Here is a 24,450-nt window from a genome sequence, read left to right as displayed (position 1 = left end):
TCTGTGCTGTATGACTCTATATGAATTATTAGGGTAAATGATCAAAAGACTGGCCAAATGGGTAGGTTTTAATGCACGTCTTAGAGAACACAGTGAAGATGTGGGGGTATCTCGAATTTAGCGCCCTGGTAGATAAAAGCTTGGCTGCTGAAGGTGGAGTGATTAGATTTATTGAAGTGCAAGGTCAGATTTCGATATGTACAAGGTTAAGGTAATTGAGATTTGTAAAAAATATCAAAACAAATGACATTGCTTAACCAACACATGTAAGTCGGGGAACGCAAGGGTCGTGGAATAAGACCTGTGGAAGTTAGAACTGGAGAAGTTCTGAATTATCTAATTTACAAACATTAAGGTCGACTAGAAGTATGTGGTAATTGTCCGGCTAAAAATAGTACAACACAATCTCAAGGTATTTTTATTTTGATTGTTATTTCATGCTTTGTGTCGCTGCATTTCCTTTTTGAGAAGGCTAGAATTTTTTTTCATCTTTTTGGTTTCGTATGCATTCCTACAGTCCCACTCCGAGACAGAAGGAAGCGCTCCTCGTTTCCTAACAAGCTTTTTTTCTCTCCGTTAACTAGCTGCTCTCATCATGGATGGGCGAAGGGAGGCTCCTCTTGTCTGAGTTTGGAGCTCCTCGTTGAATAGACTGCAGAGAAAAAATTCCAGCAACTTTAAACCTCTGCGGGAATCTGAGTTAGCTGGACGAACGTGGAATGAGAAGCAAAGTGTATATCTGAAGTCGGCGGAACAGGCGGGAGGATTTGCACAAAGGAAATTGTGTATTCGAGTAAACAAGGGAGGAAAGGAAGGGAAATAAGAAGAAAATTTGAAAAAAAAGTTTCTGGACTTGGACAAAAAAAATGTCAGTTTTGTGGAAGTTTGCAGGGACCGGAAAGGGTTGGATGGATTTTTCTACGATGTGAATTTGAAATGAATCCAGAAACAGCGATTTAAACTCCGGAAAACTTTTTGTTCATTATTACTTGTGTTTTTGTAAACTTTGTTTAATTACTTGGATTTTTGCCTTTCCATCAATCGTGGAAGATATTTCCCCCCTAACAAGGTCTATAATACTTAGGATTCTATTCTACTTGAAAAGATTTTAACATTTTTAGAGGAGGAAGAAGATACATTAGGTGACTTGCCACCCCTCTTAATCTCGTTTAATCTTGGATAGAGTTCAACCCCCCCGTTACTGAAGGCGGGGTGGGGGAGCGGAGGTGGAAATCACTGGAAAAACTGACATTTCAGGGTTCCTTGTCCTAACCCGGTAGTTTGATCACATTCTGGATCATATCAACCTTTAAGAAGAAAAACGATAAATTATTTCAAACACATCTCCGCTTCCCTGAAAGAGTATTTATTTTTTTTTAAAAAGGCTCTGGTTATTACGACTTGACCAACAACGCCTTGTTTTTTTTTCCAAAAGCGATATAAAATCTAATTTTGTGAATCCGCATCGAGTGTGGTGGAATTCGCCTGGTTTAGGATTGCAGCATGCTGAGCTTGGATACAAAGACGCACAGCCTTACATTTTTCACACACTGCTCCCTATCTCTTCCTGTTATTTCCACCATCTGAAAGCTTTTTAATTATTTTCGAACCCATTCATTCCCCTCCTCCTCCGCCTCCTCCTTGTTTGAAGGACCTACCGTTCTCTGAGGGGATTTGCTGCAGTGTTTCTCTCTCCCTGTCTATTATACATATATGATAGCCTTTTCTCTTCATGGTCAGTTTCCGTCTTGATTGCGTGGTTTCCATTTCCATCCGAACGTTCTCATTCTTCTGGACTGATTGAAAAGAGGGGGAAAAATCGCCAGCAACAAGATTAGCTTACTGCGGCTGCAATTTCTTTTAGCGGAAGAATAAAACGTTTCTACACGAACAGTCATGACATCGCCTGCTAAATTCAAGAAGGACAAGGAAATTATTACCGAGTACGAAACACAAGTCAAGGGTAGGTTGATGCCCATTTTTTTTTCCCAGCATTGTGTGTAGAGCAGAGTTCTGCTGTATGAAAAAAATATTGGCAGTCTAGGTTGTTACAGGGTTAACCATGCATTCGATGGGTTGCTGCTGCCCACCCGGTTGCTAGTATATTATTGTGAAATAATCAAGGAAATTAATATTGAAATTATATTTGTTAGTATTCGACAGCATTCTGAATACGCTTATCGACAGCTTTCATGGTACGTTTGCAGTTTCTGTGTCTGATTTCTCAGGCATATAGACAATTCTGTAATTATTAGTAACAGTTTTTTAAATCTTGCAATCAATTTGAGATTATTTTTGCATTACAAGGACAACTGTGTCTAGATTTTTGATGTGGTGGAAATCCTATTTGTAGGGGTATGTGGGGGAGGGGGAGACAGATAGTTGGGTCCTGCAGCAAAGGGGTGAAGGGTCAAGTTACTTCAATGATGGGCTACGACCAAGGAGAAGGCGTTTTCTCGGCAAACAAGAAGACCAACTTGCAACGGTCCACGGGACATCTCTGAATTCAGATTTTTAATCGCAAAAATGTCTGGTATCCTCAAGGAATAGATAGTACAGAAGCTTGCATAAAGTGTTTGCTATGGTCCTCAATCAGTGTTGTGTTCATTCAAGGCAACAGGTGTGATATTGCAGCAAGTCCCAGAGCATTGCCCACCCACTTACCAGCTACATTTCCTCCTTGATGGCTCACCAGTGACTCCTGCTGGAATGTGCCAACAGATCCTGGACAAGGCATGGTCATACCTTGCCATGCTAATGATGCAGCCTTTCAAAACTCAGTGTCTGATCTTCTGCTTTAAAAAAAAATGCATATATGGTGAAGCATTGGGAAGGTGATGCTGATGAGGCAAGGGTGGTGGGAACCATAGTTGATTAATTTTTGGACAACAAGAATCTGGGATAAAATTGCCCTTGGGCAGAGGCACAAACCAAACTATAGCTCAAAGTAGTCAGTTTAAAACTCTACTGCATTTGGAGATAATAGGAAAACGTGATGGGTAAAATGTGCTGCTGATTTTTTTAAAGTACTTATTCATGCACCATTTTCCCCTCCAACTTGCTTGAGAAGGCTAGTGTGGGGGCGGGGGGAGGCACAGGCAATGTATGTCTCAAAGCAACGTAAGGAGGAGGGCACAGAACAGGACCAGATATGTGAATGCACGGTTCTCCATTCTCTGAGACAAAGGATTACATATGAAATTCTTGTCAGAACAGAACATTGTACAGATTTAAAATCCTGAATAATCCCAATCTCCGCCTCCGGTTTACAGATGGCTTTCCAAAAAAATCCCTGATGCATTACATACTCCAGAAAAAGATGCACCAAAATGCTGTACATACTTAAGATCAAGACATAAAGGCCATCAAAAGTGCATTCAAAGGATGACAGTGTTGAACCAATTTTACCTGTCATCCTCCACCTCATTCCCTCCCTACCTACCCCCTTCCCTTTGGACTTTGCTCCTTAACAAAATTATTTGGGTTACCCCCAAGACATTGGGCGTGAAGACACAATCCCTCAATCCAGTAATGACACACTATCATAAATTCAGATGAATTTTATTCTCTATATCCTAATCTGTTTTCAGCGATGGTTGTACCATACATTGAACACTGCTACAAGTCTTTCAATTAAATCCACAATAATTGTAACTTGTAATCATTTTAATTTTCTCTATTATGGATTGGGCAGTATTGTCATCTTGGGATCTGCACCCAAATTCCCAGGAAAGAGCCAAGTTCTAGAGATCCCTGAGTGTCTGTACTTTAAAAAAAATTAGTTGTCCATTCTTTATTGGCCTTGAAGCGAGATAATCTCATTGGTAGGCTTGCAATTTTAGACCAGAGTGAGTAGAAAGACAAATTTGTTTCCCTGAAGAGCATTAGTGAACAGATGGGTGGAGGGATATAGCTTAGTTTTTAATAAGCCAAAAACATCATGAGCTCTGAGTATCTTCCTGCTACTTACAGTGCCCTGTTTAAGTAGTTGGGAGTCAAACTCAAGGTTTAACTGTTTTAGCAAAAGAGGGATTAAGCTGAGAACTGTAGATTGCTGATTTAACTTGGGTGGGAACTGCACAGGATTTCTGAGGCCAAAGAAATGAAATGAAAGAGATCTTCCAAATCCACATTCATTCATCACTTCACCTTCTTACCCCAGCACATTATTTGTGCTAATGGTGATTGGATAAATAAATGGAGAGAAAATTACAGGATGTCTAGACACAAAGAGAAGCAAGTGAAGCAAACTGCATGGCTTTTTTATAAAAAGCTGACATAAGCACAATAGGGCAAATAGCCACAGTGCCAAAGGGTTTAATTACTGACCTTGACAGAGCCACGTTTTGCAAAAAGTTGAACAATAAAGCTATTTTTTTTAAAATTTGCATTGAATTACAATTTTTTCAGATGTCAGCAATTTTGCTGGGCAGGGAACAGTAGAGATATCCATCTAAACATGTGGTAGCTTCATTATAATGTAATGCAAAAGACCGTGCATTACATTATATATGTTTTAATAGTGTTTGCTGCTTTTTGTAAGACATTGAGGATTATTGTTATGATTAAGTATTCTGGACTGGTATGGATAATTTATGACACTTGAAAATGAAAACTGAAAGAACCGTAAGGGAGCAATTTGAAGACAATGTTCATAACTATTAGATTTATTATAAATATAGAAAAGATGAATTTAGATCAGGACTAACAATTTTAAACTGGTGTTAAAGTCTGTTAAGGACTTGGAAATGGCTGCTTTAAGATGAAATCAGTATCACAGTGGTAGAAGCTGTTCAATGATAAGACGTCGAGGGTTTTCACCAACTATATTCAATTTAAGAAAAGAGAGACATTCTCAAATATATATCTCCATGGATGTCAAAGAGCATGTTAGATTTTTTTAAAAATTTGTATTCCCAACATTTTAATGAAAGCAGTAGATGAAATAGCAAGGGGAATGATTATTGTTTTACAATCCTCTTTGGCTCCCCTTATGCTGTTGGGAAATTAAAAGATGGCCATTACAGAACTTGTGCTTTTTAGCAAAAAGGAGTACACAAAAACTACAGACTAATTGTAAATGGTCTAATGTCAGTGGAGGACATATTAATGGGAAAGATTCTGAGCAAAGGCATAATTTAGCATTTGGAGGGACACGGAAAGTTGAGCCAATCAGTATGGATTTGTTAAAGAAATAATGGTTTTTACTAATGATTATTTTTGTCAGGGGAGGGGTGGGTGTTAGATGTGGTTTACATGAATTTTAGCAAGTGTTAATGGTTAATATAGCAGATTGATTAAGAAAGTAGAAGTTCATTGTACACAAGAGAAAATGGTGTTTGATTAAATGTTGAAAATGAAGGATAATAGGAACCTGATGCTTTTCAGTGACAGAAAGCTGTATGTAGTGAGATTTTGCATTGAATTGTGCTAGTTTGCTTGCTTTTTGTGATTATATATTAATGATTATATATATTAATGACCAACTTAAATTCTGCTTGAAAAATTGTCAAAATGTCCAAATCATGACATAGTTAATAATGAGGATGCAGGATGACATCACTAGCAAACCAAATACAAAGCAGGGAAGTACAAGATTGTACCTCTAGAAAGAACAAACAAGGCATGAGAATGTGTGGTAAATAGTAAGATACAAAGAAATGTCGAGAAACAGAGAGATTGAAGTACATATCCACAGGAAATTAGCCAAATGGTTAGATAAAATGGTTAGGAATGCATGGGAGATGCAGGTTGCAACTCTGAGTGTTTCTACCTGTGGTCTTGTATTCTATGGTCCAGCAATTACAGTGGTCTAGCATGTTTTGAATCTATAGTATATATTTGTACAGATTTAACTAATTCTAGCTAAGATAAACTAGGATCTAAAATTAACCAAAATCTCTATTAACTCATTAACCTACAAGTGCAACGTTTGCTATTTCAGATGACGATATTCCCAATTTGGTGAAACTTCAGATTATTTGAACTTCTGCGTAACTCAGTCTAAAGTAGACTGTACTCTAAAGAAAAGTTCTGCTTCAGAGGAAGGTGATCGGTGGACATTTTCTATGTCCCGGCATTTTCTGTGGTCTGGCACCAGTCAGATCCCTAGGGTGCTGGACTGGAGAGTTTCAACTGCTACTAGCTTTTATAAGCCAAGGCAAAGGATATAACTAGAGGGAGACTGTGCTTGAAGTTGTATAAACATCAGTTATGCTACAGCTGATGGACTGTGTATACTTGTTGCACCACATTGCAGGAAGGATGTGATAATGGTTGAAAGTACAGAGAAGATTTATGAGGATGGGGATTTATAATTATGAGATTGATTGGGCTGAGATTGTTTTTAGAATGAAGGAAGCCAAGGAAAAATTTAATTGAGATGTACGGAATTATGAGAACTTTAGTAAGGGTGAAAAGGAGGTATCTATTTTTCTTGGGGATCTGGGACTAGGAGACAGATTTAAACTAACTGGTAGAAGAACTAGAGGCAGGATGAAGAAAAAAGGCTCCCAAAGAGCAGTGAAAATATGGTGGAGGTAGAAACACTCATTATATTATTTAATTGGAGATAAGCGCAGAATACGTCCTTCTGCCTCTTTGCACCGCCCAGCAACCCCAACGTCCCCAATTTTCCACCTGGGGATGAGGGAGGTCTCCAATGGAAGTCCCTTTACGAGGGAGTTCTTCCCATGCACCTTGGGGATCTGGGGTGGAGGCTGCTGCATAGAGCAGTGCCTTGTAATAAATTCTTTAGTTTGTACACAGATCTCCCAGCCGCATGTCACTTCTGTGGGCTGGAGGAGACTGTGTACCACATATACATGGAGTGTGTGAGGCTGCAGACCCTTTTTGCGTATCTGTGTGGGCTGCTTCTCGGCTTCTGGCTGCATTTTAGCCCCACCCTATTTATCTACGGTCATCCAGTAAGGGGGGGGGGTGTGGAAGGATGAGGATGTTCTTGTCAACTTGCTCCTGGGGCTGGCGAAAACAGCCATCCGTGGGTCTTGGAAATGGGTGGCGAGAGGATTTGCCCGGGTAGACTGCCTGGCAATGTTTAGGGGGGTATATTCGTGCCCAGGTAGATATTGAGAAGGAACACACGGAGTCCACAGCGACCTTAGAGGTGTTCCGGGACCGTTGGGCTCTACGGGGGTTGGGGGGGGGAATAGTTGTCATCATTGATAGAGATGGAAACATTTTGGTTTAATGTATACTGTCTATTTGTAGTGAAATAATTGTGTTAGTCACTGTTTTGTATATATAACACTGAACTTGTAATAAAGATTTTTTATGGGGGAAAAAAAATCCCCAATTTCACCCTAAGCTAATCACGGGACAATTTACAATGACTAATTAACCTACCTGGTATGTCTTTGGACTATGTGAGGAAACCGGAGCACCCGAGAAAACCCACGCAATTCCATGGGGAGGACATATAGGGAACGCTGGTGTTGAACTCTGAACTCTGACGTCCCGAGCTGTAATAGCGTTGTGCTAATGGCTATGTTACTGTGGCACCCAAAGAGGTACCTTTGGGGATTTGTAATCTAAAAGGTTTCACATCAAGGGGTGCAAAGTGAAAGGAGCCTAAATGTACCCACTTTGATCAGCAGGCGTACAGTGGACTAAAGGCGTATTTCTTTGGTTCTGTGTCCACAATCAAGGAGGGAGACCCATAATAAAGCAGACAACGGATTTTACTGAGAATTTAATTTTGTTTTTCTAACTGATATTCATTAAACCATTTTATGCAATCATTTTCTTCTAGAGCACCCACCTTCCCAGCTTGCAAGTTTGACTTGGAAGTATGTCCTTGCATCTGAACTGCTAAACGCCTAGTTTCCAGGAGTTGTATTCTGAGTAGCCTGAGGCTAGTTCAGGATCGGAGAAAAAATTTCAGTTGAGACCCCAGTAATTCAAGCCTTGTCAAATCTTTTATTTGCTTTTTTTTATTGTTAAGTTGGTTTGTGTGTACACAAAGGTAAAGGCAGCAGATAAATGTTGGCTTAATATTTATACTCACAACCTTGTGTTTAAGTTAAACTGCAGGGATAATTGCTGTCTGCAGTAAACTCATGCATTTCCAAATAATATACTATACTTAAATATATGCTAAAATTTAATTTTGGACTTGGTGTAACTGCTGAAAGCTTCTCTAGTCATTTTATTCGGTAACAATTCAATTATTGAATGATACAAGTGCTTTCACTTTTAGCCTAACTTTGAATTAACAGGCATAGATTGTTATCTGCCTATTCTTCCTTACTAGATATGACTTTTAAATTCATTTTGTAATATTTTGACCTTGCGTTAGCCAATTTTAATGATTGTTAAAGGATGCTTCAGAATTGTGGGTGAGACTTTCACCCAAAGTTTGAAGTCATTTTAGATTCAAACGAGTGTTATTCCTCTCTTCTTTGCATCCTGTTGTCTTGACCCAATTCCTGTCTGGCAAGAAAAAGTGTTAATTTAGTACCAATTGGCACTGCATCCTTAAGCTCAATCAGTAAGGTTTAGTTTGCTGGGAAGTAGAGAGATAGAGAAGGAGAGCTCTTTTCCAAACTTGGAAATAACAGTCTTCATCATTGGGTGCTGCTAAAGTTTTAATCTAACACTGGTTATATTCTTCCTATTCTAGGTTTACTTGAAACTCAATGCTTCAAATCCATCCTTGATATAGAAATATATTGGCTCAGTGAGCGTAAACATGACTAAAAAGGAAAGAAGATACCTCATTACTGTTCTGTGTAATTTGGAGGAGTGTTTCTTTAATTTAGGTACCATTTTCTCACTTCAGAAAAAAAAATGAAAGCCAGTTATGACTAAATCTAGTCTGGATTATAGTCAATCTCAATCATAAATACCTCATCCACCCTGGTCATTCTTTCTTCTCCTCTCTCCTATTGAGCAGAAGATACAATAGCCTGAATCACATACTAACCAGCTAAGGACAGCTTCTACCACACTGTTATAAGACTGTTAATTAGCTCCCTAGTACAATAACAAGGATACTTGACCTCACGATCTGCCACGTAATGATCTTGCACCTTATTGTTTACTGGTACAGTATTGCACTTTTCTCAGTCGCTGTTTCACTTGATTCTGCGACACAGTCCACGGCCTTCTCTTCTGCCGCGATGAGGCCACACTTGGGTTGGAGGAGCAACACCTTGTAATCCGTCTGGCCTGATGGCATGAACATTGATTTCTTGAACTTCTGGTAATGCCCCTCTAATTCATCATTCCTGTTTTCCCCTCTCACCTTACCTCCTTGCATGCCCATCACCTCCGTCCTGATGAAGGGTCTCAGCCCGAACCGTCGACTGTTTACTCTTTTTCACAGATGCTGCCTGGCCTGCTGAGTTTCTCCAGCATTTTGTGTGTGTTAGATTTTCTCGTGTTCGTGTTCTGCACTTTATTTTGCATTGATATTGTTTTAACTTTTTCCCACCTCAATGCACTGTAAAATAATTTGATCTGTGTGAACAATATATACCTCGGTATATGCCTCTGTGTGACAATAATAAATCAATTCCAATTTTAATCCTTCTTCCCATCATCCCTCTTGAATTGGTGCATGCTGACATTGTTTCCTGCCCCTTTGTCTTCTGATTCATACGGTTTCATAAACTGTCAGTCAGTCTGTTAAGTCACCCAAGTGATTAGTCTTCAAATTTGAACTAAACTATGGTCAATGGGATGCCTCATTCTGTATAGTCTAGTTCTCTAGGACATCTGCATGCACTTTCCGGTATGAATCATGGACTAGAGCTCAGTGACAGGAACAATAGATTTGTTCTTCCTTCCCTCACTTTGGGAGGCAGAGACCTATCATAGTTTCCACTGTTTCCCATTTGAGATTATCCCTCCATTTAGCTTTGCATTCTGTTTCCTGATGCTGATTGCCATTCTGGAAAGGATCTACCTTATATCAAAACTAAATTAATAGAATTGGCCTTTCAAAATCAAATAAACGCAACACAGCAGAAACTGGCTCATGAATAAAACATCTATGTATAAGGATGCTGCTTTTTTCTAATTGATTGCACTGTAGTCAATCCTTTCTAAACATAGGATTTGTACAAAGAATAGGTCTTTTCGAAAGATGATCAAAGTATCCTGTTATACAATGGACCAAGACACACATTTGCTATGTCATAGCAGTAATTCTCAGATGCATATAGTATCTAACTGTGGTGGGAATGCCATTATCAATTATAGCTTGGGTCCTTAACCTGCCTGATGTTTAGCCAAGTAATTGAATAAGAAATATTGCTGATATTAGACCTCCCACAGTACCAAGGGAATGATGCACTCTAAGGATTGTTATCTTTGGGATTTGCAAGAAGAAATCAAGACACTATTTGTTCCTGTAGGTGAGTGGAAAAGATCGCATTGAAAGAAGTCGTGGAGAATCCCTGATGTCCTTTGAGACATTAGCCATTTCTCAGCACCATCTAAAATCAATTTAAAGAATCTCTATTCCATTGTTCTTATTGGATCATGCCACAGGACAAATTGATTGTTGTGCTTTCTACATTATAACATTAGTTACAATTCAAACATACTACATCAGAGGAACAAAGCGCGATTGCTGTCCTGAGCTTGTGAAAGGCATTATATATTTCTAAGTCTTTGTTCTTGCAAGTTTTGCTTTCTCTAACTTCCCCATTTGATTTTTCTTTTGTTAAATATGTTTTGTTAAATGTAGTACTGTACTTGTGATACAATGGTCCATGGTCTGAAAACACACTTGCTAAACCTGTCCTGTATTTTAAATCATCTGAGATTTCAGTCAAATCATAGAGGATTAGAAGCTAATTGAGTCTAATGATTTATTTCTGGTTCCTGTTCTGTTGCGCTCCAGATCAGTTGCTGTCACTTGTAATTGAAATGGGAATTAGAAATCCGTGTGTCTTCTCCAAATGTCCCAATTTATGCGACTGTTTCTGATTGCTATAATGGTCACAAGCCTCTGTTACTGTGTTGTTTGTCCAATTCCTTAGCCCTATCTTTTTTTAATCATTTAGAATATTCCATCTCTTCAGGTAGTTAAGTCATACCAAGCTTAGGCCCATCACTCTCACAGATGGGATGCGCTCAGAGGTACAGGCAGCAAGTTTGGTTGAGATGCTGGCGGCTCACCTTGAAACGTAAAGCTATTTTTGAAACTGGTATTACTTTGATTTTTATGACCTTGTGTGGAAGATACGGATTTATTGGTTTGGCATAAATTTTATAAGCAACAATTGAACTTAACAGCTTTATCAACATTTTTTTAAATTTGAGGGTAAAACTATTCCATGTGACAGGCACTACAGTACATTTAATATTTAACATAAGGACCCAACATCTCAGACGTTTTAGTGAAGAACTCACTATTGCGAGTTATGGAATTTGTGCAAGTTGGTAATATATAAGCACAACTCTGAAAGCAGCCAGTTGTTGAGAGTTACTGAAATGGGTGACTCATGATTGTCACTGCAATACTACACTGCTGTCTTTAGGGCCGTGTCCATATGGCAATGCCAAAAATCAAATCTGTTCTCATCCAAAGTCTCCACATGTGGGAGGTATCTCATAATCCAAAGTTGGAACACTGACAGATTTCTGCAATTCCCTCTCCTTCCCATCCCAAAGTAATTTTTATCCTGTTGTTTCATCTCAACTGTTGCCCTGCTAGGAACTGTTTACCTGGTGCAGATTAAGATTTAGTTCTTTCAGCCTGGTCTTATTCTATAGGCAATGGTTTTTGGAGAACTGCTGCCTCATACTTGAGGGCTGAGATTAAAGAGATCAGGGTCCAATAGTTCTTAACCAGCTCCTAATAAAATTTCTTGCATTCAAGCAAAAAAAATGAAGTATTTGTAAGTCCAAAAGAACCTGCAGGTCACAACACGATTTTATGCTTAAAGAGGGGTAACTTTGAAGGTATGAGACGAGAATTAGCTAAGATAGACTGGCAAATGACACTTAAAGGATTGACGGTGGATATGCAACGGCAAGCATTTAAAGGTTGCATGGATGAACTACAACAATTGTTCATCACAGTTTGGCAAAAGAATAAATCAAGGAAGGTAGTGCACCCGTGGCTGACAAGAGAAATTAGGGATAGTATCAATTCCAAAGAAGAAGCATACAAATTAGCCAGAGAAAGTGGCTCACCTGAGGACTGGGAGAAATTCAGAGTTCAGCAGAGGAGGACAAAGGGCTTAATTAGGAAGGGGAAAAAAGGTTATGAGAGAAAACTGGCAGGGAACATAAAAACTGACTGTAAAAGCTTTTATAGATATGTAAAAAGGAAAAGACTGGTAAAGACAACTGTAGGTCCCCTACAGACAGAAACAGGTGAATTGATTATGGGGAGCAAGGACATGGCAGACCAATTGAATAATTACTTTGGTTCTGTCTTCACTAAGGAGGACATAAATAATCTTCCAGAAATAGTAGAGGACAGAGGGTCCAGTGAGATGGAGGAACTGAGCGAAATACATGTTAGTAGGGAAGTGGTGTTAGGTAAATTGAAGGGATTGAAGGCAGATAAATCCCCAGGGCCAGATGGTCTGCATCCTAGAGTGCTTAAGGAAGTAGCCCAAGAAATAGTGGATGCATTAGTGATAATTTTTCAAAACTCGTTAGATTCTGCACTAGTTCCTGAGGATTGGGGGGTGGCTAATGTAACCCCACTTTTTAAAAAAGGAGGGAGAGAGAAACCGGGGAATTATAGACCGGTTAGCCTAACGTCGGTGGTGGGGAAACTGCTGGAGTCAGTTATCAAAGATGTTATAACAGCACATTTGGAAAGCGGTGAAATCATCGGACAAAGTCAGCATGGATTTGTGAAAGGAAAATCATGTCTGACGAATCTCACAGAATTTTTTGAGGATGTAACTAGTAGAGTGGATAGAGGAGAACCAGTGGATGTGGTATATTTGGATTTTCAAAAGGCATCTGACAAGGTCCCACACAGGAGATTAGTGTGCAAACTTAAAGCACACGGTATTGCGGGTAAGGTATTGATGTGGATGGAGAATTGGTTAGCAGACAGGAAGCAAAGAGTGGGAATAAACGGGACCTTTTCAGAATGGCAGGCGGTGACTAGTGGGGTACCGCAAGGCTCAGTGCTGGGACCCCAGTTGTTTACAATATATATTAATGACTTGGATGAGGGAATTAAATGCAGCATCTCCAAGTTTGCGGATGACACGAAGCTGGGTGGCAGTGTTAGCTGTGAGGAGGATGCTAAGAGGATGCAGAGTGACTTGGATAGGCTGGGTGAGTGGGCAAATTCATGGCAGATGCAATTTAATGTGGATAAATGTGAAGTTATCCACTTTGGTGGCAAAAGTAGGAAAACAGATTATTATCTGAATGGTGGCCGATTAGGAAAAGGGGAGGTGCAACGAGACCTGGGTGTCATTATACACCAGTCATTGAAAGTGGGCATGCAGGTACAGCAGGCGGTGAAAAAGGCAAATGGTATGCTGGCATTTATAGCGAGAGGATTCGAGTACAGGAGCAGGGAGGTACTACTGCAGTTGTACAAGGCCTTGGTGAGACCACACCTGGAGTATTGTGTGCAGTTTTGGTCCCCTAATCTGAGGAAAGACATCCTTGCCATAGAGGGAGTACAAAGAAGGTTCACTAGATTGATTCCTGGGATGGCAGGACTTTCATATGAAGAAAGACTGGATGAACTGGGCTTGTACTCATTGGAATTTAGAAGATTGAGGGGGGATCTGATTGAAACGTATAAGATCCTAAAGGGATTGGACAGGCTAGATGCGGGAAGATTGTTCCCGATGTTGGGGAAGTCCAGAACAAGGGGCCACAGTTTGAGGATAAAGGGGAAGCCTTTTAGGACCGAGATTAGGAAAAACTTCTTCACACAGGGAGTGGTGAATCTGTGGAATTCTCTGCCACAGGAAACAGTCAAGGCCAGTTCATTGGCTATATTTAAGAGGGAGTTAGATATGGCCCTTGTGGCTACGGGGATCAGGGGTTATGGAGGGAAGGCTGGGGCAGGATTCTGAGTTGGATGATCAGCCATGATCATAATAAATGGCGGTGCAGGCTCGAAGGGCCGAATGGCCTACTCCTGCACCTATTTTCTATGTTTCTATGAATGAAGATGACAATTCCGCCATTTTCTTTTGCCAGTTGAACATAATGAACAGCAGAGTAAATGGTGAAGACCACACTGTCGGGCAGTGTGTTCAACCTCATGACAACTTAAGCAAAATGTAAGATGTTCTGGGGCTTATTTTGGTGGTGAGAAGTAGTTCATTTGCAGCCAGATGAAGAGTTTTTAAGAAAGTGCCTGTACTTGTCCTGAAGTCGTAACTTAGATATCTCAGCTGGAAAAGCTAGAATGCAGAGGAGAAGTGGATTTGGATTGAGCTGTGATACCCTTTATAGTTCAAAAACCTTCATGGTTAGTCTTGTCATTTTCCAGTTTCATATCATATGGGCACATTCAGAAATATCTCCCCACACCAAAACCCTCAGTTCTTGTTAGTTCCAAACTGCCATTGCTTCAATTTTCTTTTCCTGGCAGTGGTTAGTACTTTAGTACAGAGGTTCCCATCTGTTTTTATGCTATGAACCAATGCCATTAAGCAAGAGGGTCTGTGGATGCCAGGTTGGTATCCCCTGCCTTAGTGGTTCTCTGTTTTAAAGCTCAATATTTGCATTACATTATCATTTCCATTTGCTCCCTGATGACAGAAAGTGGGGCTTGTATGTTGCTTTTATGAACTACACAGGCTACATTTTATTTGCTGTTTACACAAATAGTTCAATTGGTAGAATTTAAGAATCATAGTGAGAAGGTGGGTGGGTGGGGCAGAGGTTGACATTAGAGATGTGCAGTACATCAAAAACAATCAGATGTGCAATTATCTACCTGCAAATGGGTTTTGCTTCACTCCAGTTAGAGATTAATGAGCTGATGAATTTGATTTAAATGACTGTTTAAAAAAATTTATGTTAAGACATTAGTTTAAGATTATCAGAATCAGGTTTAATGGCAGAGGGGAAGAAGCTGTTCCTGTTCGTTGAGTGTGTGTATTCGGGCTTCTGTACCTCCTTCCTGATGGCAGCAATGAAAGTAGGACATGTCTTGGGTGATGGGAGTCCTTACTGATGGATGCTGCCTTTTTGAGACATCGCTCCTTGAAGATATCCTGGATACTACAGTGGCTAGTGCCCATGATGGAGCTGACTAATTTTATTTTGCAGCTTTTTTCAATCCTGTGTAGTCTCCCCTCTCGCCACTCCCAGCCACACCAGACAGTGATGCAGCAAGTTAGAATGCTCGCTCCCTTTACTAAATCAACTTCATAGGTAGAATGTCCTGGTCAATCTCATCCTTATTTTATAATCACTGCCCTATCCTCCCTCCCACATGGCATTGTGCATGACATGGTTTGGAAGGAATAGGGGGAAGCTATGTAAATGCATATTTGGCATCCAGGCATGCTTGGGAAAAATCAAAGTGTCTCTCAAGCACTTTACATTTACATATTGGGACGTATTTGTAATTCTCCAAGGGTCAGACCTGCAATCAGAACACTCATCTAACACACAGCCTACAAGCTATGCACACCTCACATCTGAGCAAATAAGACTTGAAATTTTGCCTTAGGCCAAAGAATTAACAGTTATACTTTGAAGTTATTTTGTTTTTGGAATTTATAATTGTTCTCTAGTGTACCTGAAGTCCAATTCCATAGTTCAGATTCCATTAAATGGACTGATGTATACACTTATGTTATTAAATCATTCAGTGCTGTTTTAAAGCAAGTGAGTCCGGTGCTGCTTCCTTGTCATTAGAATTTAAGGTAAGTGAATCTGTGAATGCATAGCCCATTATTCTCATTGTAAACATCAGTGATAAAGGATGGACATGCTTTCCCTTAATCATTCCAGTCCAACATCCAACCCAAGTAGGTACTTTAAACTTACAGTGCTACAGGGTAAATTTTGGCAGTGTTGTGGATTATGTAAGCGGGGACATGAACACTAAGTATATTGGTTGCTTCTACCAGCCACAGACTCGCGAATGCACAGAGAAGAGGGCAGGATCTTTTTGATTATTCCACATCCTACTTTTGACCAATGTTGAAATACAATTACCCCTTGCATTTTGTACAATTAAAATATCATTTTATAATCTGATAACGCAAAATATGAAAAGCCCAGCACATGAAAGGTTATAAAATGCTGGAATTAAGAATACTGTAATTTTGTTTAGTTTGTGTCGATACAGTCAAGATTCTGTTCACTCTTTCATAAGGTCCAGTAAGTTCACTATTCATAGATGCCTAATTATTATACTTAATTACTTTCCCTTTTAGAACCCTTGAGCTGCATTAATGAGGTTAATTAGGGGCACAGCATAAATGATCACTGCACCAGCTGTACTATTAGCCCAGTTAGCAGATTTTCACCAGTTAGGTGATGAAACAAGCGGGTTTGCTCTGCTTTACTCCAATTCACGATGGCCTGTGTTTTGTACCCCAAATTCCAAAATGTTTTAAAGCAACATGGCTGATGCAGACTCTTGGATCTGCTTCTTAGCCAGTCCATTTGGGCTGAGGATGAATTGCTGCTCATTCACTGAGGAGTGGAAGGTGCCAATGTATGATATCTGTCCTTGCAGGGTTGTTACATATGCCTGCAAGATACAATTGCAAGGAAGACCATCATAAGTAGAGACCTGGTGAATTTATCTGCTGTTACCCACACCCTCTTCCTTAGCATCCTTTCCCCTATTTGTCCTCACACTCATTTCAGCTTTTGTTCCACATTCCCCTTGTAGATCTCCCATTTCTCATTTTCTTATCCTTCCCTTTTACCCCTATCTTTCAAACCACAGTCCCCTTTCTTCCTTCATCTCTTTACTTTTGCACTATTGCCTTTTCCACCTGTAGTCCCAATCCCCTGCCTTTTCCACCAGCTCTCCCACGTTCTGGTTCCAATCAGCTCTCCAAGCCCTGATCCCACCCCAATTCTCCAGCTGATGGATAACGGCCAACTTCTGATAATTCCCCCAGTGGCTTTTTCTTGACACTTGGGTTTCTACCTTGTCTGATAACCAGAAAACTTGACATCACAGCTGAAAACAATTTTTCCACACCAACAGCCCATGCTTCCCCAATTTCCAGGAACCATTGTGAATGTTGGTATAGACAACAAAGACCATACGAGTATATCTTGTTTTCCTTTCACTAACTCAACAAAACTTGAATTGCACTGCCCAGTTTGAAACCAAATGAGAGGATTGGAGCAGCACTGGTCCTAATTTTTATGGTTGATGACTTCCTGTAATCTCCACTGTTTGCTCTGTTTTATCCATTTACATTGATATATGTTCCAAATAAACGCACATTAGTGATAAGCTGCGCTTTTTTAACTGGGTCCCAGAGAATGCAGACTTTGTGTTGTGACTGGATACATGCTGCAATAAATATCATATCCGGCCTTTGGGACATTGTGATTGTTTGTGGACATATCTGAATAAATGAGCTGATTTTTCACGTCATCTCCACAACATCCTTGACCTACAACCTGACACAGTCTGCTACTGCATTCAAAAGGCTGCTGTGAGAGCCAATATCTGGTAGTTGGATGTCTCAATAGTTGGAACTGCACCAGTTACAATATCTGGGCTGAAAGCACATTACGTTTTTTAAGAATTCTATTAACAGAGAATAGTCATAAGGTTCTCAGAGATTGAATTGAGTGCCTATCCAAGAATTTACTATGGGTGGAGATCTATGCTATATTTGAAAGGACTTTGTTCTAAAGTGTTTCACAAAGGCTAAAGAAATTTGAAATCTGTTTTTAGGAGTCAGTTTACACAGCAGGATCCCAAAAAATATGCTCAAGATGAAAGTCTTGGTGCTCGTGATTCAGCCTCTGCGAACTCATTTTAATTTCTGGACTGAAAATAAAAGGAGGGAAAACTGGATATAGTTCATTTCTATTCCAAAAAAATTTAATTATAGTGGCCTTGGTTGTGTAATGGTTAACACAACACTTGTACAGTAGAGGCGACCTGGGTTCAATTCCTGCCACTGCCTGTAAGGAGTTTGTACGTTCTTCCCGTGACCTCCAGGTGCTCCGGTTTCCTCCCACCGTCTAAAGACGTACCGGTTGATAGGTTAATTGGTCATCGTAAACTGTCCCATGATTAGGCTAGGGTTAAATCAGGGGATTGCTGGTCAGCGTGGCTCGAAGGGTCAGAAGGGCCTACTCCGCACTGTGTCTCAATAAATAAATGATAAATAAATTACTGCTAACCCAGTGAATACTAATTTCATTAGTACCAGTTTGCTATGAATTTACATTGTTCATGGGCCTACATTCTATATCGAAACACCAGATGAAGTATGGTAATGTAAAGCCTACTTTCTGCACCTGTGACGAGGTGCAAAACCAAAATTAAATATATAATCTTATTCCATTAGTTGCAATGAGATCTAATGGAATCTCACGTTGCCAAGTAACTTCCTAAACTAGACAGTGAAAAAAGATCAAGCAACACACATCAAAGTTGCTGGTGAACGCAGCAGGTCAGGCAGCATCTCTAGGAAGAGGTACAGTCGACGTTTTGGGCCGAGACCCTTCGTCAGGACTAACTGAAAGAAGAGCTAGTAAGAGACTTGAAAGTGGGAGGGGGAGGGGGAGATCCAAAATGATAGGAGAAGACAGGAGGGGGAGGGATGGAGCCAAGAGCTGGACAGGTGATTGGCAAAAGGGATATGAGAGGATCATGGGACAGGAGGCCCAGGGAGAAAGAAAAGGGGGAGGGGGGGAAAACCCAGAGGATGGGCAAGGGGTATAGTGAGAGGGACAGAGGGCGAAAAAGGAGAGAGAGATAAAGAATGTGTGTATATAAATAAATAACAGATGGGGTACGAAGGGGAGGTGGGGCATTAGTGGAAGTTCGAGAAGTCAATGTTCATGCCATCAGGCTGGAGGCTACCCAGATGGAATATAAGGTGTTGTTCCTCCAACCTGAGTGTGGCTTCATCTTTACAGTAGAGGAGGCCGTGGATAGACATGTCAGAATGGGAATGGGATGTGGAATTAAAATGTGTGGCCACTGGGAGATCCTGCTTTCTCTGGCGGACAGAGTGTAGGTGTTCAGCGAAACGATTTCACAGTCTGCGTCGGGTCTCGCCAATATATAAAAGGCCACATCAGGAGCACTGGATGCAGTATATCACCCCAGCCGACTCACAGGTGAAGTGTCGCCTCACCTGGAAGGACTGTCTGGGGCCCTGAATGGTGGTAAGGGAGGAAGTGTAAGGGCATGTGTAGCACTTGTTCAGCTTACAAGGATAACTGCCAGGAGGGAGATTGGTGGGGAGGGATGGGGGGAACGAATGGACAAGGGAGTCGCGTAGGGAGCGATCCCTGCAGAAAGCGGGGGGGGGGGAGGGAAAGAGGTGCTTAGTGGTGGGATCCCGTTGGAGGTGGCGGAAGTTACGGAGAATAATATGTTGGACCCAGAGGCTGGTGGGATGGTAAGTGAGAACAAGGGGAACCCTATTCCTAATGGGGTGGCGGGAGGATGGAGTGAGAACAGATGTGCGTGAAATGGGGGAGATGCGTTTGAGAGCAGAGTTGATGATGGAGGAAGGGAAGCCCCTTTCTTTAAAAGAGGAGGGCATCTCCCTCGTCCTGGAATAAAAAGCCTCATCCTGAGAGCAGGTGTGGCGGAGACGAAAAAGATTCAAGGTTTGAGTATAGTTGGGATTCTTCACAACACCTTTTGTTGTTGATATTCTCTGAGGTACAAAAGACAGGTAGAAATTTATAAACTGGATTGTGTGATGCCATGTGATTCAATTTTAATGAAAAATAATTTGTGAAAGAAAATTCAGAACTTGCAGTGTATTGCACCGTTTGCTATTTTGCTCCCAGGTGCTCCGTGTGTTTAATAAAGCATGGAGGAGCCCTGACATGTGCACTTGTGTCCCGTGTTGTCCTGTGTGTGCTTGGACACTACCCACCTCTTGTATGCAGAAGTAGAATTTAACAGTAGGTAAAAAAAAAAATCTGCATATTTAGTTTCTCTTTAAACAATAGTCGTTTTCCATCTTGCAGTTTGTGACTCCTGTCTGATTTGCCAATCCAGCACTGACTGTGAATGGATCTGTTAGTCTAACACCCAAACTAGAATCAGTCTCCACCTGCCGAAGCCCTCCTGCTCCAGATCAGACCAGCCTCTTACCTGTCCTCTACCTAAAGCAATGCTGTGCTATGATTTTTTTTGCCTTTAAATTTCACTCGTTTCCCTTCTCCTATCTACCATTCGCTGCATCACCTTGACTTGTTTCTGTTGTTAAGAGTGGAACAGTAAAGTCTGCTCGGAGAGAGGTGTATTCATCCGAATGCCTGTTCAGTTGCGATGCCCTTCACTCTCATATCTTCAGGAGGATGACTAGAGTGAGCTTGGGATAGATCAAGGAACAAAGAGGAAATGTCAAGGCTATAAATCCATAAGACATAGGAACAGAATTCGGCCATTTGGCCTGTCGAGTCTGCTCCACCATTCAATCATGGCTGATCCTTTTTTCCCCTCCTCAACCCCAGTCCCCGGCCTTCTCCCTGTAACCTTTGATCCCGTGGCCAATCAAGAACCTATCAATTTCTGCCTTAAATACATCCAGTGTCATGGCCTCCACAGCTGCCTGTGGTAATAAATTCTACAAATTCAGTACCTTCTGGTTAAAGAAATTTCTCCGCATCTCTGTTTTAAGTGGACTCCCCTCTATCCTGAGGCTGTGCCCTCTTGTCCTGGACTCCCCCATTGTGGGAAATATCCTTTCCACGTCTACTCTGTCTAGGTCTTTCAACATTAGAAAGCTTTCGATGAGATCCCCCCCCCATCCTTCTAAATTCCAGTGAGTACAGACCCAGAGCCATCAAACGGTCCTGATATGATAACCCTTTCATTCCTAGAATCATCCTTGTGAAGCTCCTCTGAACCCTCTCCAATGCTAGCATACCTTTTCTCGGATAAAGAGCCCAAAACGGTTAACAATACTTAAGGTGAGTCCTCATCAGTACCTTAGAAAGCCTCAGCATCACATCCCTGCCGTTGTATTCTGGACTCTTGAAATGAATGCTAACAATGCATTTGTCTTCCTTACCACTGGCTCTCCATCTCAGATCTTTAGATTTTCTCCCCGCTTAGAAAATAGCCTGCACATTTATTTCTTTTACCAAAGTGCATGACCATGCAATTTCCAACATGTATTTAATTTACCACTTTTCTTGCCCATTCTGCAAATCTGGCTAAGTCCATTGGCAGCTATCTTGTTTCCTCAACACAACCTGCCCCTCCACCAAACTTCATATCATCTGCAAACATGGCGGCAAAGCACAATCACTGATATACAGCATAAAAAGAAGTGGTCCCAACACTGACCCCTGTGGAACACCACTAGTCACTGCCAGCCAACCAGAAAAGGATCCTTTTATGTCCACTCAGTGCCTCCTACCAATCAGCCAATGCTCTAACCATGCTAGTAACTTTACTGTAATACCATAGGTTCTTAACTTGGTAAGCAGCCTTGTGTATGGCACTTTGTCAAAGGCCTTCTGAAAATCCAAATATGCAACATCCACTGCATCTCCTTTATCTATCCTACTTGTAATCTCCTCAAAGAGTTCCAACAGGTTTATCAGGCAAGATTTTCTCTTTAGCAAACTATGTTGACTTTGTCCTGTCTTGTCCTGTGTCACCAAGTACTCCATAACCTCATCCTTAACAATTGACTCCAACATCTTCCCACCCACTGAGGTAAGGCTAACTGGTCTATAATTTCCTTTCTGCTGCCTCCCTCCATTCTTAAAGAGTGGAGTGTTATTTGCAACTCTCCAGTCCTTCAGAACCATTCCAGAGTCTAATGATTCTTGAAAGATCATTACTAATGTCTCCGCGATCTCTATTGCTACCTCTTTCAGAACCCAAGGGTGCAGTTCATCTGGTCTGGGTGACTTATGCACCTTTCGGCCTTTCAGTTTTTTGAGCAAGGTGCTCTCTTGTAATAGCAACTGCACTCACTTCTCTTCCTTCACACCCTTCAACATCTGGCAAATTGCTAGTGTTTTCTACAGTGAAGACTGATGCAAGATACTCATCTAGTTCATCTGCCTTCTCCTTGACCCCTGTTTTTTTTTCCTCTCCAGCCTCATTTTCTAGCGGTCCTATATCTACTCTCATCTCTTTTGCTTTTTATATACTTGAAAAACCTTTTTTTGTTGACCTTGATATTGTTTGCTAGCTTGCTTTCATATTTCATCTTTTCCTTCCTAATGATTACTTACTTCCTGTTGGTTTTTAATATCTTCCCAATCCTCTATCTTCCTGCTAATTTTTGCTTTGTTGTATGTCCTCTCTTTTGCTTTTACATTAGCTTTGACTTCCCTTGTCAGTCACGGTTGTAATATTTTGCCATTTGAGTATTTCTTTGTTTTTGGAATACACCTATCCTGCACCTTCCGCATTTTTCCCAGAAAGTCACACCATTGCTGCTCTGCTGTCATCCCTGCCAGCATCTCCTTCCAATTTACTTCGGTCAACTCCTCTCTCGTACCACTGTAATTTCCTTTACTCCACTGAAATACAGCTATGTCAGACTTCACTCTCTCCCTATCAGATTTCAAGTTGAACTCGGTCATATTGTGATCACTGCCTCCTAAGGGTTCCTTTACTTTAAGCTCCCTAATCACCTCTGGTTCATTACATAGCACCCAATCCAGTATAGCTGATTCTCTAGTAGGTTCAATGACAAACTGCTCTTAAAAAGTCATCTCGTAGGCATTCAAAAAATTCACTCTTGAGATCCATTATCAACCTGATTTTCCCAATCCACCTGCATGTTAAAATCTCCCATGACTATCACAACATTGCCCTTTTGACGCATCTTTTCTATTTCCTGCTATCTGTAGACCACATCTCAGCTACTATTGGGAGGCCAGTATATATCTGCCATCACAGTCCTTTACTCTTGCACTCTCTTAACTCAGCCCACCAGGATTCAACGTCTTCTGATCCTGTCTCACAACTTTCTAATGATTTGATGCCATTCTTTACCAACAGAGCCACGCTACATCCTCTGCCTACCTTCCTGTTTCTCTGATACAATATGTTACCTTGGCCATTCAGCTCCCAACTCCGACCATCCTTCAGCCACCTTTCAGTGATGGTCATAACATCGTACCTGACAATCTGTAAAAATGCAACACGATCATCCACCTTATTTCTTATACCCCATGATTGAGATAGTGTATTTGCTACCCTTTTTGATTCTGCGTCCCTAATGCACTGATACTCACCCTGCTGGCTGCAATTTTGTCCTATCATCTGCCTTCCCTTCATAACAGTCTGACTGCATGCTCTCTTTGCTTTTTTTACCATCTGTCCCATCCTGAGTCCCTTCGCTCTGGTTCCCATCCCCCTGTGCCTGAAGGGAGGTAGGGGAGGTCCTTGTGAACACTAAAACAAAGTATCAATTTGAGAGAGACCTTGAAGGTTTAGAAGACAGTGTAAAACAAGCTGATATGCTGGAACACATTGACGTTATGAAAGAGGATGTGCTGGAACTTTTGAAAAACATTAGGATAGATAAGTCCTTGTGGCTGGACAGGATATACCTCGAGTTGCTACAGGAAGCGAGGGAAGAGATTGCTGCATGTTTAGTTATGATCTTTGCATCTCCACTGGCCACAGGAGCATCCATAGAATATTGGAGGGTGGCACATGTTTTTCCTTGAAATGTTAATAGGGCTAACCCATGGAATTGTAGATCAGTGAGTCTTACTTCAGTGGTGTGCAAGCTATTTGAGAGGATGCTTATAGAGATAGGATCTACACGTATTTGGATAGTACTGTCTGATTAAGCATTGTTAACATGGCTTTCTCAGAAGTGAAAAAACAAATGGTGGGATCGTGGTCAGAATCAGGCTAAATGTCACCAGCATTGGTCTTGAAATTTGTTGTTTTGCTATTGCAGTACAGTGCAATTACATAATTAAAAAAATCTATCAAACAATACATGTAAAATAAAAGAAAATTAAATAAGTAGAATTCTCTTCTCCTTATGCACTGAGGTAGTGTTCATTGGTTCATTCAGAAATCGCTCGGGCGAAGGGCAGTAGCTGTTGCTAAAACATTGAGTGTGTATTTTATGGCTCCTACGCCACCTCAGCGCATGGCCAAGTGGTTAGGGCGTTGGACTCACGATCTGAAGGTCGTGGGTTGGAGTCTTGGCCAAGGCAGCATGCTGTGTCTTCAACCCAGCTGAAAATGGGTACTGGCAAATGCTGGGGGTTAACCTCGCGATAGATTGGCATCCTATCGGGGGGGGGGGGGAGAGTCTGGTATTCTCAGTCGCTTCATGCCACAGAAACCGGCATAAGCATTGG

The 24,450-nt window shown here is 41.1% G+C and overlaps 1 protein-coding gene across 1 annotated transcript in view; it reads left to right on the top strand.

The window, feature by feature from the left end:
• The first annotated feature begins 601 nt into the window (after positions 1–601).
• Positions 602–24,450, top strand: part of srgap2 (SLIT-ROBO Rho GTPase activating protein 2) — a 198,567-nt gene continuing 174,718 nt past the window's right edge. The window contains exon 1 of the mRNA XM_063065453.1: positions 602–1,963. Within this exon, the coding sequence (XP_062921523.1) occupies positions 1,897–1,963 (67 nt within the window). The 5' untranslated portion in view covers positions 602–1,896. The remainder of the gene's footprint in view (positions 1,964–24,450) is intronic.

Source organism: Mobula hypostoma, chromosome 13 (genome assembly GCF_963921235.1).
Source record: "Mobula hypostoma chromosome 13, sMobHyp1.1, whole genome shotgun sequence".
NCBI lineage: Eukaryota > Metazoa > Chordata > Chondrichthyes > Myliobatiformes > Myliobatidae > Mobula > Mobula hypostoma.
This window is presented reverse-complemented; position numbering and strand designations above follow the sequence as displayed.